We start from the raw sequence: 18350 nt of genomic DNA, 5'->3' as shown, positions 1-18350 counted from the left end.
GCGGGTCCCGCCGGGGCCGCGGCACCGCGCGAAGAAACTTCCCGAGCGCGTAACGTTTAAACACGAATCTTTTTAATGCTCCGGTGGCGAACAGCGTTAGAACCGGTGACGGCGCAGGGGCGGGCGGGCGGGCAGCCAAGCGACCGGGAGGCTTTGGTGAGCGCTATGTGGGGAGGCGGGGTGCGTGCCTGCTCTTCCCCTTGCACCCCCCCCCCCCGGATTTTTGTAGGTAATTAACGCGCGGCTGAGCCAAACGGGCTGTGGAGGTTTTGCATCTGACTGCTCGTTCTGTGAGGCTGAACGGGAACGGCTCTGGCGGAGCGTGGGGAGAGGGGAGCAGTGCGCAATGCCTCACGGAGCCCGGGCTGCCCAGCGTGGGAAACACCTGAAGGAATCCTGTCCCAGAGCCACCCAGACGTAGGCAGAAGTTCCCTTAAGTTCCTGCTTTGCCATTTTTTCCTCCCTGCTGGGCTGGTTTGCATTCTGCAGTCTCCTCCTGGCATCCTCCATGGGCTGTGCTGGGGTCTGGCAAGGCATAGTCAGCCGCGCGACAGCTTCAGAGAGGTTTGGAAAAGCGCTCCTCTGGCGCTTGAATCCAAAAGTTAAAGTCTTTCGCAGTATTAACTAGCTTTAGACATCTGGATTAGCCTGTGCAGTGTTGTTTGCGTTTATTATACCAAAGAGTTTCGGGGAGGGGCAGGGGAGAAGGCCTGGCAGAGCGGGGTGAGTTACTTCACAGCGTACCCCATGATGTGAGGCTGAATGGGCATCCAGGGCAGCGCCACGCTGATGTGCTGTAAGTTCAGCTCCGAGAAGCTGGCCTGTTCCAGATTCTTCCATATCTCTCTCGTTAGGCAGCATCCATCAAAGACGAGTTTCCAAGTCGGATAGCAGACCTGCTGCCAAAAATACGTCCAGCTGGAATGATCGGCGGCCACGTGCTCTAGGAAATAGAAAGCGCCTCCCTGGGGGAAAACAAAATCTGCTTACAGAGCCGCAGCGGGTGCTGGGGTTAGGCCAAACTTCTCCCTCCATCCCACCTCCTCACAAATACCCACCAGTGCATGTGCAGTCTGCTCGCTCATCAGTATTCTCCCCTTGCCTGCCTGCTTTTTGCTTTTCTGGTGTCAGTTGGAATTAATGTAAGCAGGAAATTTGCAGAGATTCAAAATGACTATTCAGAAAGCGTGAAGGATGTACTTGTTTGATCCCTCTTTTATTATAGCAAAGGTTTGTTGTCTTTTTGTTTCAGTTACGGTTGCTAGCATGTCATTTTTTTCAAAGGAAACCAAGAGAAATGCATAAAACCTGCTCAAATTCCTCAGTCTTTGACAACCCAGAGGATCGTCTTGAAAATGCCATTTTAAAGGCTGAAAGTCTGTTGCAAAAATACCCCAACAAAACAGGTTTTTTCAATCTTTAGCTTGATTAGTACACTATAGGGAATGAAGGCATTTAATTAAACTGTTAGTTATACAGGTAGATCAGCCCCACATCTAAGAGGCTAAAGCAGTTTATTTAAAATGCAGACTTTCAGTCTCGATCAGAAAGCTTCCCACCCAAAGAAAATCTGGCGTGTGTGGGGAGGGAGAACACTACAGGAACTAGTTCTGCTTTAAATAATATACCATAATTACTTGCAAATTTAGTGGCAGTTCTAGATAGCAGGCTGTTACTTTTAGGGTTTTATTTTTAAGACTAGGACAGACTGACCGTTAACATTGCCACTGCTTTGCACTAGTTAGCAATGCATAGAGGTGGTAGTGAAGTAAACTGGGTCTGGTTTGGCAGCTCAAAACCAATTATTTTTTTCCTTTTTTTTTTTTTCTTTTCTTTTGGTGCAGTGCCCCTGGAATAGATGATAAAGGTAATAACAAAACTTTTTACTCAGATACTCACTGGTCTGAGCACTCGCAGTGCTTCCTTCAGGGTGTTGTTCACGTTGTGCACAGAGCAGAGGACCAGGGTGCAGATGACAGCATCCACGGAACCGCTGGGCACCTGGTGCAGGTCTTCTCCTGCAGTTACTAGGAAACGCTCGTAGTGGATGTGCTGGTTCTTGTTCATGCTTCTCTCAAGGCCTTGCTGGAAGTTGGGGTTTATGTCAGTGCACGTGACTTTGCAGCCTGGTGGGTAGAACTGGAAGTTGGTACCACAGCCAGTCCCGATCTCCAGCAGCTTCAGCTCTCCAGAAGGGCTTGCAAAGTCAGGTAGATTACGAAATAGCTCCTGCTTCTGCTTCTTTGTTTTCCTTTCATAAATTGTAGAAAAATTCTCTAAGAAGAAAGGAAAAAATACCTTTTTACAGAAAGGCTCCCACATGCCCAGCAACGACAGTAGGTAGACAGGCATGGCAAGCAGAGCGAGGCAGGCACGGAAGAAGAGGATGCTGGCCTCCGTCATTTCCAGCGTGGAGCAGAGGATCTGCACTGAGCAAAACTAGTTCTTCTGTGTATTAGAGCGCTTGAAATTCAGACGCTGCATTCATGTACTTGTCGTGTTCCTCTTGAAGTATATTCAGCTCCTTGGATTGATCGCGTAGACTTTTCTCTAAAGCTGAGTTCCAAGTCTGGTCACAGGCAAGGAAGGGAAAAGCAGGACTGCATACCAAACAGTTGCTGTGGCGTCCCAGCTCTGGCAGAACAGGAGCTGCCAGTCTGTTACGTAATCGGCACAAACTGGGCGGTACAACTTTCTATGGAACCGCTGGCAAAATGTCATGAGTTGCCCTAATTTGGTGTTCAGCAAATACGTGGTGTCCAGTCACAGGTCATATTTCTTAAAAGAACCGTATGTTGTCCTTAGTGAGCTGAGGGAACTTGATTTGAACTCTGCATTTGCTGTAGGAGTTTCATGAGGAGTCTGATTAACATTTCAGTTAAAACACACATTTGTTTAAGAGTTAATTTACCACCCTGTTCTAGGTAGCTGGATGTAGTCAGCTGCTTGCTCTGTGCTCTCTGCAACGGCAGTTTTCAGTCTTTCCACTTTGTGAACACCTAAAACACTTTGGTATGCATGTTTTGGAAATGACCCATGCCAGCCACCATAACAGGCTTCCACTTTAGGTTTACGCTGAATCAATAAGCCAAAAGGAGATTGTTTTATCAAGTCCTTTTTATTAATAGCACTACAGTTCAAGCTGGGTGCCTCTAAAGAGGGACCCTGAACAAAGAAATCCCTGGGCAATTATACCCCTACAATCTAGATTTCCCCCCCCCTCACACAGTAGTTCAGACCAGTAGTGGTATTAGGGTCTGGGGTCTGCCTGTTCTTCACTGGGTTCTTTCATTGTCTCTAGGCAGGCGGTTTCTTTCCTTATCTCTAAAGTTGCAGCTTCTGTTAATGACTTAGCTTCTTTATCTTTTGGCTTGAGCCAGCTCTGGGGCCTTTTACATGACCAGGTGAAAGTCCACAGCTTGTGGCCTGAGGCTTCAGCACATTTAGCTACTAATGTTGAGCAAGTTCTGTGTATGTATTACACCAATCACAGAACATGTGCCTATGGGCTCCTTTGCAGTGAATGACCTTGCTTTTCTTAGTTATCTTTCAGACCTTTGATGGGAATCATGGAACAGAGATAAAACAATTTATTTATTCAGTAATCGCTGCATACAGTACATGGCTTGGGTTTATTACCTTCCTAAGCTTGAGTCAACAATGAACGGTCTGTTCTATGCTAAATGCATTCTGTAAAATGATTTCAACTTTGCCATCGCCAGTGCTTTTTCAAAGGACTTGGTAGCAGAGTAGATTAGCCACTAGCATTTAATTGCTGTGCTCCAGGTGAGCCTAGTATAAGGGAAGGAGGACTTAAGGTCCCTAATAAAGGCAGTTCTGTTGTGAATTGCATTGGGGAATTTTGTTTTTCTGTGGAGTGATAGGTAGTCCCTCTGTCCCATGAGTTACCTCCTCCCTCTAGTGGTAATAAAGCAAATATAAAATCTAGCATACGGCAGCACTGCTATTAGACTGCTTTATTAACGAACTCTGTTATCATACCTTCATACCTCCACCTTGTGGCAACTACACTAGAGAAACAAATTTGAACAATGGGAATTACTTTCTGCGTAGACCAGTTGGATGTGTATGGAGCACAAAATAAAGACATTAATCCATTATTTTGTTATAAGTAAAATCTCCACCAGGTTTTAATTCCTTGCTCCTATACTGCAGGAAATCAGAGGAAAGGTTAAACAGGGGCCGAGAGAGCAGCACCTTCTCTTGGTGTCCTAGGGGAGTTTCACTGGAAAACATTTCTAACGAAACTTCTTGCTTTTAAGAGACCTCTCTAAGGTGTTATCTAGATTGGAGGGAGAGGAGAAAATGAGGAGTTTAAGAATAGGTACAACATGTTAGTAATGCATGACAAAAGGGCTTTGAGGACATGGCTGATCTAGTAACAGCATTTTACAGCACAGGTGAGATTTCTGTCATCTGATTTATTATATGCCAATTTTCTCCCAATGTAAAGAGAAGTTCCATTTTTTGCTTTCTAGGTGGCTGTTTCAAGTTAAATCTGCGCTGCCAGCGTTAGCATCTCATGGCCAGTGAGAGCTGTGCCTGGAGAAGTGGTGTTGTAATGAGCATTTCCCTGAATAAACCAGAGTTCTGTCAGGGAGGGCTGTACTGGCACGGGCGAATGAACGCCTGCTCGTAAATATTTTCCATAATGGGAAGACTGAAATGAAAATGCTCGTACTGATGCCATAGCTATTATGCATGTGTCCTGTATTGGAAACATTAGAGGACTAACATTCCCTAGAAAAACCTTAGCCCTCTGTACGTGCTTGCATCTATCTCCTGTTCCTTTTCTTCCCCCTCCCCCTTCTCAACCCTTTAAGATCCTGACGCCTCCTTTATTTTGTATTGGACTGAAGTGTGCTGGCTAGACTTCTTTCCAGTTTGCCTGGTTCCCGTGCAGCAGCTCTATTTGAGAGCTCTATCCAGAAAACCTATATAAGAAATGCAAGAATGTGACTCCCAGTTTGCACGAGCGGTGGATGCTCAGGAAGTTTTCCATACTTTCATTCTGGGTAGCCAGCTACTGCACATGGGCTGATTGTAAGGGTGAAAAACCTTCTATAAAGCGTGAAAGGAGTACTGAAGGGACGTCCCATGTCCCACAGTGCTCACGGTCATTTATTTTACTGCGTAGCCAATGATGTGAGGACTAGTAGGAGTCCAGTAAGGTGTGACATGAATGCGCCTCAAATTCAGTTCTGAGAAATTAGTTTTCTCCAGCTCCTTCTGTGTCTCTCTGCTCAGGGAACACCCATCTCCAAAATACTTCCAGACTGGGTCACAGACCTTTTGCCAAAAGTAGGTCCAGCTGGAGTGATCTGCAGCCACATGCTCCAAGAAGTAGAAAGCTCCACCCTGGAAAACAGTGCCAATAAATAAATAAATAAATTTAAAAGGACTGAGGGGCTGTTCACCTCAGTGTGCAGAATTTTATCTTTTGCATATTAGCAAACACGCTGCCTTTTATCACCTCTCCGAAGACCAGCCTCCTTTCCTAGATGTTATGCAGGATTGAGTGGTGTTTGTTTTGAACTGTGAAGTCTCTAAAAGCGCCTCCCAGTCAGCTTTCACTGGAGCTGGTGGTTGTTACTGGGTGACCAGACGTTTACTGGGCCCAACTTAGGGTTGTGCAGGAGGCTGTACGGTCTGACGGCAGGAGCTGCTGCCGCTGGCTTTGTGTCTCTGCCTTGGATAATCTTGGACAAACTTTAACTTCCTTGGGTTATAAAACACGTGAGGTAGCCTTAGCAAGCAGAAATGTAGTGTCCCAGGCTCCAGTTAGTAGATGTAGCGCGGAATCATTTTGTCAGTGTCAGCCTTGTGAACCCCATCAATGTTTAATCGTGTCTTTGACCACATCTGTTCAACATCTTTCCATGTTTATAAATAACAGATTAAAAGCAAATCTAGTATTGTAAGCAAACTATTCCTGTGAATTTTTTTCAGCGGGGCCAAACAGAGAAGTCAAGGGTTCAGAGCTGCTCTTTCCTTCCTGTTCTTAGTGGAGTGTGTTGGGTATGATCTTATTCCCTCTTCCCTAGTTTTGCTTTGGAAGAGTATACAGGATTGCCTCAGGGAATTAATTAGGCTTTCAGCCACATGTGGGGCTCGTTTACACGTGGAGGCTCTGGCTAGTTACACAGATAGAGCTCACCTGTGTGGATAGGATTTGTGTTAAGTTTAATTTAAACTCTTCCCCAGTTATCCTGAGATAACTGGAGAAAAAAAAGTATTGGAAGGGTGGTGTGTAAATGGGGCATTTTCCAAGTGCCACCTTAGATTATAATGAAAATACCTTCTTAGGTGGACAAATTTTAAAGATAAGAGAATTACCAGAGAATACACAACAGCTATGAACTGAATTTGTTGTTAATAATTTTTCCGTGTTACAATGCACGCTGCTTTCTGCTCCCCCCCCCATATTCAACCCTTGTACTGCAGTAATCCTGCTTATCCGGTACTGCTCTGCTCCTCCTCCTCCTCGCTCCCAGCACCTCTTGGGCTATGTTTTGGGGTGTTGCTTTGTTTTGTTTCTTTCCTTTTTCTTTCTGACACAGCTTTGACCTTGGAGCTTTTGCGGGTTGCCCAGCTGCAAGTGCAGGAACCAGGCTGCCTGGATTGAGTAGCTGTGTCTCCCACCTGCCCTAGCAATCAGCACCATCTCGCAGGTGCACCAGACCTTCTGCTGGCTGTGGAGGAAGAGGCAAAGCAGGCTGAGCTGGTTCTTTCACCTGCAGGTGAAGCAGCGTAAAAGAAAATTACTTGTGAGTGGATAAGTGGGTACAGTGGTTGATTTTTATAAACTCCTCCTTGGCCTGGTGCAGGTGATTGCATTTATCCTAAATGTAGGTCAGTGCCCACAGCTTGGCTTATCACAACACAAATCAGCATCCCCGCTCTCCCTCGCTCTGCCCCAGCTTACCAGCCTGAGCACTCGCAAAACCTCCATCAGCACTTTGGGGACGTCGGGGACAGAGCACAGCACCAAGGTGCACACCACGGCGTCCACGCTGCCGTCCGGGATTTGACGCAGATCCTCGCCGGAAGCGACCACCCAACGGTCAAGCTGAAGGTGCCGATTCTCCGAGAGGCTCTTGAGGAGGAACTTGCTGAAATTGGGATTAGGGTCGGTGCACGTCAGCCGGCAGCCCGGTGGGTAGAACTGGAAATTGGTGCCGGTGCCCGTGCCGATTTCCAGCAGCGTGAGCTGGCCCGATGGGCCTGTGAATTTTCTTAAGTTGCTGAACAGCTCTTGTTTCTGCTTGTAGACCTTACGGTTGTAGATGGGTGCCACCTTGGCCATGATGTATGGGAAGGCTTTTTTATAGAAGGAGTCCCATAAGCCCAGGCAGGCAAGGAGGTGGATGGGCAAGAGGAGGAGCTGAATGCATCGCTGGAGGAAGGGGGCCAGCCCCAGCCCCGCGGGCGGTTGGGAGGGGAGGGGGCCGCTGTCGGGCGACATCCTCGCCCTGCCCCGTCCCGCAGGCTGCTGGGCGGCTGCCAGGGCCGCCTCTGAACCGGATGTGTACGGCTGTCTGTCTGTCCCCTCTGTCCGGCCGGGCGCCCTCTTAAAGCGGCGACGCGGTGGCTGCGCGGCGCGGGAGGGGACCCGGAGCGAGCGGAGCTAGGCTGGGCTTACCTGGGAACCTCGGGGCTTGTTTGCTCTGGATTGCCTGCACGTAAACACTTGACTAGGTCCAGTCTGAAAGCTCAGATCCTGCCTGCTTTGAGCCTGTTAGCTGGGAGCAACAACCGTTCCGAGCCCCACGAGTATTTCGCTTATCAGTTTTGTGGCTGCCGTCCCAGCGCCCCGGTGAGCGGCTCCCGTTATCTCTCGCCGCACCGCTCGCCTCTCCCAGCAGCTTGCAGGTGTCGGTGCTCACCTGGGTGCCCCAGAGCTTGCTTCAGAACGCCGTCCACTTGGGTAGCAAAAGGATTGGGAGGCGGCTTGGAGGCTGCGGCAATCCCTCCTGCCATCCACAGGGAACAACCTGTTTAAACGACACAGTCGTTCCAGCTGCTAAGCTTGGGTTTAGCTCCAGTCGGCTTTGCCTGGCGCCCGCTGTAGCAAAGGGGCACGCTCACCTGCGTACCGGTAGAGAAGCAAACACCCTGCGTGCTTTGCAGGGGCACGGGTGTGACAGCCCGGGCGATGCAGAGGTCACCACACCGAAGGTGAAGGGAGCAGTGAGGGCTGTAATGATGAAATAAGGAAAAGGCAGTATCCTTATCAAGCAATTTTTTTTTTTTTTTTTTTTTTTTTTTTTTTTTTGTACTGAGCAGCTGTGTACTTCTTAAAGAGACAGCACAGTGCCAGGCAGTTACTCAGCTCAAGAATTACAGAATTCTCTTCTTTCTGTTGCCCAAGTTCTGGGTGGTTTCGTTCTCTTTTAAGCCAAGAGGGGTTTTATCATTTTTATTAGCTTTACTGTTCTGATTACAGGCAAGCAAAAGCATTAACTCCAGTTGCAATATTTATCTGCTTTACAAGGCAGCATTACTTTGTAAGTACTTTCAAACTGGGAGTGTGCTCACTTCCTGAGGGTTCTCTTTTGACCTAGATTGAGACAATGAACTGGGCGGCTCCGACGGCTGATGGGGGGGGTGGATGGGGCAGCCTCTGAAAGTATAACTGCAGAGGAGTTCCGCAGAACTTCATGCCTCTTACCTGGGATAGACTCTCCTAGGCTGTGCCAGGATCGCTTGGGTCAATCGGGAGGCTTTTCGAGTTCTGTTATCGCTGTTCAACCTCGGAGGGTGTCGACCTATTTAGTTCTTTAAGCGCCATGCTTAAAGATCTTATACAAACTGTAATAACACCCGTGGGGCCCCAGAGCGTCCTTGAAGTATTTCTGGTGCGTGGCCCGCCCCGGAGGGACGCGGGTGCCCGCGGTTGCCAGCGGCTCGCTGGGTGCCCTACTTGGAGGCCGGGCTGTGCTGCTGCCTTCCCAGCCGGGGCCGGTTTGCCTTCTGCCGCCTGGCCCGTGCCCCCAGCTTCGCCTGGGCGCAGCACCCTGTAGACAAGGCATTTTTTTTTTTCTTATGTGACCTAACTGTTATGTTTGGACACTTCAACACTCTATATTTGGGAGATGCTGTCCCATTTCTCAGCAGTTTGTTACCAGTGGATTTTTGTTTTTTTTTTTTTTTTTCCCTATATTTATTTCACATCTGCTGGAAATTTAAGTCTTAGTGAGAACCAAGCTATGGAAGGTCCAGTTGGGACTGAAAATTTCTCAGAATCTGTAGCTTTCTGTAGCAGCTTATTTAATGTGTGTGTAAGTGCTTTTGATTACTTGTGGCTTGAGATATCTACATTTTTTAGGTTGTGTCTGCCCTTGTGTTACAGTAGGGTAGGCCCATAAAAGTCAGCAAAATAAAGCGAGGGCGGATTTAGTCCCTGTGTCATTTCTAAAGCAAGATAAATGAGTTCTCCAGCAGAGTGCTGTGTCCTGCTAGCTTGTCTGCTCAGCACACAACTCCTAAAGCCTTGTGCAGAGGGCAGAGATTTAAAATTCTGTGAAGAGGACACTTTGCAAGGTGCATAGATTTATTTTTTCTAAAACAGCAACCTGATACAGTGTTTCGAGTTGTTCTTTCAGCAACGCAGGCACGAGCTTATCAAGAATTAAGAAGTACGTAACAATAAAAAGTGATCCTAAAATTGCAGTCACAAACTATAGGCGTAACATCTGAGGCATAAATTCGGTGTATAAAGGAGGAGTTGTCTTTCTTAGATGAAGAGGGGTAACTTGGGTCAGTTATTAGTACTCTCTTATTCACTATATTACTGGAAAGAGCAGGAATCTGCGTATGTGGTGGGGTTGTAGCTGAGGTCAATATTCTGTAGTAGACTTCTACCTCTGTAGTGAGCTGCTGGGCAGTGGGGAGCTCCACCGCTCCCGGAAAAACCTGCCAGGTCCCAAGGAAGGACCCCAGAGAAGAAACCTGACAGCCCCAGGTCGCAGGGAGGAGGAAGAAGCCAATACAGTGTCTAAATGTGCCGGACTGAGAGCATCACCGCGTGGATGGCAGAAATGTCATTTTGGCACTTTTTAAATTTCTTCTGTAAAATCCTCCTGTTTCCAGATAGGCCAGGGGTGGGGTCTCTGATGTGCGTGGCTGTTGGAAGTTTTAGTTTATCCTGAAACTGTAAAGAGAATCAAAAAAAAAAAAAAAAAAAAAAAGGGAAGAAAAAGCATTTGGCTGATCCAAAGTTTTCCCTGTGCTCTGTTGATGGCGCCTGCCCCGAGTCACGCCGGGTGGGTTTGGTGCGGGACTTTTGCCCTTGCTCCGCGCCCGTCCCGCGTGGGCAGCGCGTCGGGCTGGGGAGAAGCACCGGCCTAAACCGAGTCCGGCTCTAAAAGTTGGAACTGGAGCCACGTTCAGCCCCTGTCCAGCACCGCGGGTTTTTTTCCACGGCGCTGGTGCCGGCACCTGCGCTCCGTGGTACCGGCACCGCCGCTTAGCGATACACACTAAACCGGCCTAGCGCTGCGGGCGGGGGGTGCCGGGTCGCTTCGCCCCCCCCCCAGGCAGAACCCGGCTCTGGACGAGGCGGCCCCGTTTCAAGCCGAAACCTGCCTCCAGGCTCCCCCGCAGCGGGGAGGGGAAGGGGGTTTCCCCACGCCCCCCCCCCCCCACCTCCGCGGACGGCAGCCGCGCGGTGCGGGAGTTTTGCCACGCTCCCTAAGCGGCGGCGGGGCGGGGGGGGGGGGGGGGGGGGGGGGGGCAGCGCAGGCAGCGCACCAAGATGGCGACAACCGCAGTTCCTCCTGCAGCTCCCCCACCTCCGCAGTCCAGCAACGCCTTGCGGGAGACGCGCTAGTGCAGCGGCCACAGTAAGTCACAGCCCCGGCGCGGGGGGCTCCCGGGGGGCTCCCAGCCTTTGCTCTTCGGATTTGGAATTTTTCTTTTTTTTTTTTTTTTTTTTTTTTTTCTTCCCCCTCTCTCCAAAAATTCATACCCCCCCCCCCCCCCCCCCTCCTCTTCCCCAGCAGCACACACTCTTCCCCCCAGCCCCCACGCCGGGCGGGGGCTTTGCCGCAGAGCGATTTTTCCGGCAGCTTTTGGCTTGCATGGGGAGCGATCAAGGGGAGCCCCCCCCTGCCCCAAATCCGCCTCTCCAGTGGCAGCGGGCTGCGGTGAGGGGGGGCCCAGAGAGCCTCTCCCCCCCCCCGCCTCCCCCCGGAGGAGATACCCCGGTGGATACCCCTTCACTCTGCACTCAAGGAGGGGGTACCTGGGTGCCCCTGCTCCTTTCCACGCCCCAGCAGCTGCCGAGCTCCCGGCGCAGCCCCAGGTGGGGGATGGTCCAGCCCCTCTTCCCCCTTGCTCCCAGCTGCAGCCCGAGGTCTCCGAGCCCCCCCCCGGGGGGGAAAGGGGCTCCCCAGCCCTCCCGCCAGCCGCTTCTGTGGCCTCGGGGTCAGGCTGCCCCGGCTGGGAGGCTGGTGCTGGGGGGGGGGGGGGGGGCGATCTGCCGCTGCACCCACCCTCTGCCTGAGCCACCTTCTCCACCCATCCCACATCCCAGGGAGCCCGCGGGGCCCCTCTCCCAGGCCCCTAAATTCAGGGCCGTGCTCTTTGTCTGCATTGTGGGGAGGGAGAGAGGAGGGATAAGTGGAGTTCCTTTCGGTGTCCCTTCCCCCCTCAGCACTAGCTGCAGAGCTGGTACATCCCCCCACCCCCCCCCTTTTTCGGCATCCTGAGACTCCTGCTGCCGGGGGGGGGGGGGGGGAAGTTGGAGGATAGAGTTTTGTGGGGGAGATGCATGGGGTGGCTTTGAGGTTCCAACCTGACCCAGATGTTGGCATCATGGTTTGTGCTCTTGCTTCCTTCCACCGCACAGATTTTGAGGGAATGGTGAGGGCAGATTGATTTTATTTTTTTTCCTTGCTGGGGAGAAGGGATTGCACGTTCAGAATCTTTTTCTATTAAAAATCTGGGTGTCTTCTTCCCCTCCCCCTTCCTTTCTGGTGCAAATTATGCCCAGCTGATGTGGGGGTGGGGAAGCTGCTCCACGGCAGTAGCTGCAGATGATCCGAGGTAAAGTCTAAAAGTCTGACGGGAAGGGGAGTGTGTGTGAGCAGAAAGCCTGCACGCGAGGGCCAACACAGCTGGAGCGAGGCTTCTGTAAGGGGCCTGAGCTGGATTTTGGAGAGGGATCCCAGGTGTGGTAGGTTCATCCACCGCCAGCTTTCCATGTGTGCTGTGGTGCAGGGGGGTCGCGTGGGATCAGTTTATGGGGCGCTGGTTGTCTTTCTGCCGTGTGTAGACGTGTAACATGGTCCTTGTAACACTGCAGCATTCCACCCCCGATGGGAACCCATGACCCATACCTGTATGTCCTCATTTCACACTGGGGAGGATTTAATTACAAGGAATGAGGGTGTTCTAGGAGCCCAGTTGCCCCCTCTTACTGGTGTCTTTAGAGGCATAAAGGGAAGAGAGCATTACATCAGTGGTTTTCTCATGGGTGATGGCTGGCAGTCCTGTCTGGGAGGGAGGGGGCCTGGAAATATTCTTGCACAGGAGCGCTTATTTTCTGTGTCCGTGATGGATACGCTCCTAAAAGGAGACCACAACCCAGGACACGGGCTGTGCAGGAGGCAACCCCAATGGCGGCTGCCTTGGAGCACTTCCTCCCAGGGCGAGCAGCGGCCCGGGGGGGGGGGGGGGGCGACTTCCTCTCGCTTTTACCCCGCGTTTTCCCAGGAGAAGGTTGTAGGCGATGCCCGAGGTGCCGGTAGATCCGCGTTGGTGCCGGTAGATCCGCGCTGGTGCCGGTAGAACCGCGTTGGCTGCGGGCGGGGGGTGCTGGAGCGGACAGCTCCGGGGGGTGGTGCTGAAGGGGACAGCTCCCGGGGTGGTGCTGAAGGGGACAGCTCCCGGGGTGGTGCTGAAGGGGACAGCTCCCGGGGTGGGTGCCGGAGCGGACAGCGCTCGGCTCCCATCACCCCCCGGCCTTGGAGCCGGCCGTTTCTCGGGGGAAGGGTGCTGTTATGTAAAGTTGGCGGAGCTGTTTGTAATCTAGAAACAGCCTCGGGCGCTCTAAAGCAACGTGAGAGGAGTTAACGCGTTTTAGAGTAATAAACGAACGGTCAGCGCTCATCGCGGCGCTCCATAATGCAGTGTTCCGTACAAGTTAATTGTAAGGCCGCTTGGTTGTGTTTTCCATGTGCTGTGTGTTTGGAAAGTCCCCAGTCTTTGCTTCAGGGATGATTAAATAAAATCACTGAAGGACTACTTGATCCTTTTTTACGTGTCAACACTTCTACAGTGTCATTCATCCTGGATGGAAGGACCTGGGCCTATTACAAATAATTTAACCAGTTATATAAGCTCATACGTATGGCTTGTATCTAGATCGTGGTATAGATACTGTACTGCTTGGTGGAACAAGTATAATGATGTGAATATTTAGTGGCCAGAGGTGGAAAGCTAGGGTTCTGATAGTCAGAAGAGAGAGTGATTGCATGTTGCAAGAAATGGATCATGGGTGTACTTTCATTCTTAGTTAAAGGAGGTGAAAGAAAACAGAAACAAAGTCAGCATTGAGTGAAAATGAAGTTGCTTGACAATCTAAGTCGTGGTATCATCTTCCTCCTTTTTGTTATTACATCTGCATTCATTTGTGGGTTTGCTTCACTTGTTTAGCATGCTTTTTCATTAAAATAAAGTGATACAGCTTTACGTATCAGTTGATCCTCGCTATTTTTCAATGACCTGAGAGCCGATTGGCCCCAGAGGCCGTATGTGACTCCAGGGCATGCCGTGTTCATGCGGTCACATGATTTCCATTCACTATCGATTGCCTTCCTCTCAAAGTGGCTGCAACTGCCATTGACATCAACAAATACACTGGAATCAATAATTTATTGTTGTGTTCAAATAAATGGTTTGGATTAAAGAAGGTGCAGTAAAATAACAAAACAAAAGCACTGGAGTTGAGAACAAGCATGGGCAGAATAATTTAAGAAACCACAGAGAGGAGATTGCCTGCGGTGGTTTATGTTAGTAGTAGCAGGGTAGAGAGTTTGTCAGTGTTGGACTGTTGGCTTGAATCTCGTGGAGTTCAGAAATAACTCAATTCTCAGACTTCCCCCCCATGCCCTGTTATTCCATTTGTGTGCAGAGTGGACTGTCCCTCAGCTGGAGAATACAAGTAAGGAAGAGGTGGTTGGCTGCCATGGAAGCATGTTAAAAATTCTCCTTGTTCTTAGCTCAGATTCAAGACTAGCTTTTAACATTTCACATGAACTTCTGTCATATGGAAGACTGTCTTTAAATACTCTTGCAAAGTTAGCTTGGCTTCTGCCTTCTCTTCCCTCAGTTCTGTGCTGTAACAAAGTATAATTCCTGCCTAATGGAGCACATCAGCAGACAGGATATTTTAAGTAGAAAGAGTAGCCAGCAGGGACTGGACTGTAGCAAAACTGTGGAATCACTCAGTTCTGAAAGCAGCCATTTCAAAATGCAAAAATCTTGCTAAGACCTGTAAGTCCCATTCCATGTTACTCATACTGCTCCTGCACTAGCAGAAAGGTACGAGTAGTTTATAAATCAAGTATTCTGAGCAGGTAATGACAGGAGGATTTTTTTTAAAAAAAAAGCAGTGCTGTTTTTCATTATTGTATAGCATATAACACATTGTGATCTTACCAGTAGTGGTCTTAAAGTTACATAAATAAAACCTTAATTGCTAGAGAAGTAGGGAGCAGAAAATACTGAAAATTACTAAAAGTCATCTCCCCTCTTTTCCTCTTGATATGTACACTCCTACTTATTTTCACTAGTACTCCCCATATGAATTTTAAAACCAAATAAAATATACATGCATGCAGTTACTCATTTATGTATGTTTGGGCATGCTTTGAAACCATTCAGCTTGACTCTTGAGGGAGGAGGTGGTGCTTGCTTGAGATCAGGAGCTCCTGCAGCTTGTTGGGGCAAACTCAGCAATATCTAGCTGACTTTGGCTATTGAGGTGATATTTCTGGCACTGGGTTTTGAGGAAGGATACTTGAAAAACGGAGCAGTTGAAGCTCATTATAAATGGCTGATGTATCTGTCCCCAGTGCTTCAACTTAATTTTCTTTTCATGACGAAGAGCATGCCCAGGCATAAATTAAATTATTTCTATAACTAACGCTAGACAAGAATATTGTTATTCTGAAGACAAGAATAATAAAAAGTTGTCTTTATTTACAGGCATCTTGACTTCCCAGCAGTTCTGTGGAAATCTAAGAGGTGTCAATGCTTAATATTATTAAAAACCAGAGTGTTTCTGAGGAGCCTAATGCTTAACTAAAGGAGCCTGGCGTTATAGTTACAAAGCTGCAGGGCTGAATACCTGATCCTTAGGCCATTTGTGGATTTAATCAACCTTAGTGATTTAGTGTGACTTAAGTGATGCACAGGCTCTTCAGTTTGAGTTATATTTCACCTGAGTGGGAAAGTGCTCTAGAAACATGAAGTTGAGCAACAAATGCTGCTATTCCAGTGGCGTTTCCAGCAGGAGATGAACTTTTTATTGACTGTCTAGCGAAATCAGTAGCAGGATGGTAATGTAAAGACAACTAGGAATAGCTGACGTTAAAGGAGGGTGATTTCTGTCTAATCAGATGAGATACACATGGGGTGGTGAGAAAAGATGAAGACAGCATAACTCAGGCAGCCGTAAGGAAACGCCAGGCCTGCATGGGTTGTCTTCCAGAACATTGCAGAAATTCTGAGCTCTGTGTCGTACAAGAGCAGAGAACTAGGAGGGAGGTGATTTATTCTCCTCTCTTTCATATTTGTCCATATTTGTGCCATTTGTAATCATACCATTTGAGTGCTCCGCAGCGTTAAATTAATTCCTCCAAAATTATTGTGTAGAATAACTGTTAGCTTGCTCTTATTTTATGGGTCACTGGTAGGCTGAACGAACTGAGCAAGGAATTGAATTTGGGTTAGTGTCTTAACAATTACACAATAACTGTTTTGAACAATTCTTTGTTCAGAAGTTTGGCTTTAAAAAGGGGAAGTGAAGAGTTACACTTCAGCTTGCTCAGTCTGTCTGAATCTCCAAGTTCCTCTGTGAGACTGGTGGTAGATGCAAGTCAGCTTTGAGTGATGGCTAACCGGGAACTGGAGAGCTGGGGTTAGCTATTTTTAGTTCTTGTAACTTACTGAACAATATTCCAGAAGTCGTACTGCTACTGGCAGGGATTGAAAAAGCCGACAGTGCTAGATCTTTAGTTTCTCTGGTTTTTATTAAAGCATCTTTAAATATTATTATGTTTTCTAATATTTTTCTGTTGCTTTTGCGCTTTTCTATCCCCCCTATGTTTCTGTTATTTTTTTTTACCTTTAGATGTGTGTGTTCAGTTCAGTTCTGCCACTGCTGTTTCAAGAGCATAAGTGCTTTCTTGCCCTGTCTGGAGTCTGCCCTTGAGCTCTGCTTAGAGCCGAGAGCCCGGGAAACTTTGGCAATGTTTTACATAGGGTGGGGAAAATGACCAGCAACAAAACAATAAATATTGCTTGAAAGTGAAGGTATTTTTTCTTCCCTCCACTTTATAGCATCAAATGTGACATGAGAACTTTCCGAAGGGGGGAAAGGTTTCTTCTGCATCTCAGGCAGTTGTATTCCTGTGCCTTTTCATTGATAAAATTGGCCTGTTCAAGACACACAGAATTTACTGCAGATGGAGAAGATCAGTGAGTTCTTCTGAAGGCCATTTCCAGCCAGGGATTTTCCCATGCGTGGATATTTTGGTTTGGCTTAGAGTTTTTTAGGCTCTCATGCAGCAGAATTTCAGAGGACTCTTCATCTACACTGTTTTCCTTTCTGCCCCAACCCTGCACATTCAAATCAAAAGCCACGTGTGTCTGCATGGGTTATATAAAAACTCAAATAGAAGGGCTCTCTCTTGAAGGAACTGAAAGACGCACAGTGAATGACTGCATCTTGCGAATTAATAAATGAAGAAAATGTATTAAAGCGAAGATATTGTCTCAGAAGTGTTTTTTAATTTATTTTGACAATCATCTTGAATAATTTAATAGATTATTGCATAATGTACCAGTAAATGGACTGCTGGGAGCATTTAGAAAAAAATAATTAAGTCTTAGCAACTGGGCACCTCAGTGCAGCATTTTTTCTGGTGTAAAATCTTTGATCTTTGAAAAATGTGTGTGTGACACTGCAATCTGGCCCCGGGAAGTTCTGTGCGCCGAACTCCAGGAGCCCAGAACAAATTCTGGACTCCCCTGAAGTCACGGGGAGTGGCACTGCTGGTCCCCAGCAGCGCAGTGTCGTTCCTGATGCAGTTGTCCGTAGCTCGGTAAAGCACGTCCCCTCTTTTCCAACTCTGCCTGGATGGTGACTTGGTCACAATTTTCAACATCTTTCTCTCGTCAGAGCTTGAAGAATCACATGTGGAAAGTGCCAAAATAAATTCTAGCATTTATTCTTACCAATTTCTGTGTAACCCAGCAAGACCATACTCAGTTGTAAAATAAAATGTGCAAGCTTTTTAGTCTAAAGAAGCTCGCCATGCAGAGCAGCCCCGGCTGTGCTTCGCAGAGCAGATGTGCCATTGTGGAAGGGTCTTTATCGACGAAAATGAGGATGAGCCCCGCAGCTCTTCTAGAACGGGTACTTGTGAGACTTTCTCAGGTGCAAAGCTGGCTGCACTGGGTGCAGAGGCTTCTGGTGGCTGGAGACATTATTAAAGAAGGTGGCTGTTATATAGGGCCCATTATTAATAGCATTGTAGCCTGGGAGAGTCCCAGGGCTTGTGATCAGCTTCCTCCCACTGATTTCCAGGTGACCTTGGGCAAATTATTTTCCCTTTCTATGTTTCTCTCTGCAGAGAAACTTTTTAAACTTAAATCCTGAGGTCTTCAGGATGAAAATAATTTAATATTTGTTCATTCAGTCAACATGTGGATAAGGACTGATTTTAGTAAAGGTCTTTAGTGCTTTTATTTTAAAAAATCAAATCATTAGATAATGCTTGATGTTTTTCCAATAGCCTCTAGTAACTAATTGAAATGCACAAAAAGGGAAAGGAATGAAAACCCGCTCACCCTCTTTGTCGTGCTTCCCACCCAGGCCCCTGCAGCAGAAAGTTTTACCGAAATAGGCAGGTTGGAGCCTGAGTTCCCCCAAGAAGCAGAGGTGCTGACACCCTGGTTCTGTTTGGCTGGGCTGAGGGGAATTTTTTTTTATCGGTTTTTGGCATTTGATCGTGCACTCTCAACTCATTCTCTTCCTTCAACGAATACTGAAAAACCCCTCCTTGGTGAACACTGACAGATGCTTAAGAAATATTATT

General features: G+C 48.2%; 3 protein-coding genes across 6 annotated transcripts in view; 1 reads left to right on the top strand and 2 right to left on the bottom strand.

Annotated features, from left to right (window-relative positions):
• Positions 1 to 55: 55 nt before the first annotated feature.
• On the bottom strand, positions 56 to 2778 carry METTL7A (methyltransferase like 7A). The gene is made up of 2 exons (XM_009974755.3): positions 1900 to 2778; positions 56 to 965 (listed from the first exon to the last, which is right to left on the bottom strand). Exons 1-2 carry the CDS (start codon positions 2401 to 2403, stop codon positions 729 to 731), a joined length of 741 nt encoding a protein of 246 aa, XP_009973057.2. The 5' UTR covers positions 2404 to 2778; the 3' UTR covers positions 56 to 728.
• A 321-nt stretch (positions 2779 to 3099) lies between these two features.
• LOC104355629 (methyltransferase-like protein 7A) lies at positions 3100 to 8247 on the bottom strand. 3 transcript variants are annotated; one of them, XM_032996417.2, is made up of 3 exons: positions 8110 to 8247; positions 6947 to 8044; positions 3100 to 5379 (listed from the first exon to the last, which is right to left on the bottom strand). In XM_032996417.2, exons 2-3 carry the CDS (start codon positions 7484 to 7486, stop codon positions 5143 to 5145), a joined length of 777 nt encoding a protein of 258 aa, XP_032852308.1. In that variant the 5' UTR covers positions 7487 to 8044; positions 8110 to 8247; the 3' UTR covers positions 3100 to 5142. The 3 variants fall into 3 exon arrangements, with proteins under 3 accessions (XP_032852308.1, XP_032852307.1, XP_042652688.1); XM_032996416.2 differs by having other exon boundaries at positions 6947 to 8015; XM_042796754.1 differs by having other exon boundaries at positions 6947 to 8247.
• Positions 8248 to 10763: 2516 nt separating this feature from the next.
• The window catches only part of SCN8A (sodium voltage-gated channel alpha subunit 8), a 57032-nt gene continuing 49445 nt past the window's right edge, over positions 10764 to 18350 (top strand). For both annotated transcript variants that reach the window (XM_042796595.1, XM_042796596.1), the window contains exon 1: positions 10764 to 10865. The gene's annotated coding sequence lies outside the window, so the exon portion shown is untranslated. The remainder of the gene's footprint in view (positions 10866 to 18350) is intronic.

This window comes from Tyto alba, unplaced genomic scaffold (genome assembly GCF_018691265.1).
Source record: "Tyto alba isolate M040663 unplaced genomic scaffold, T.alba_DEE_v4.0 Super-Scaffold_23, whole genome shotgun sequence".
Taxonomy (NCBI): domain Eukaryota; kingdom Metazoa; phylum Chordata; class Aves; order Strigiformes; family Tytonidae; genus Tyto; species Tyto alba.
Note: the sequence above shows the minus strand (reverse complement) of the source record. Positions and strands in the feature narration are given on the sequence as shown.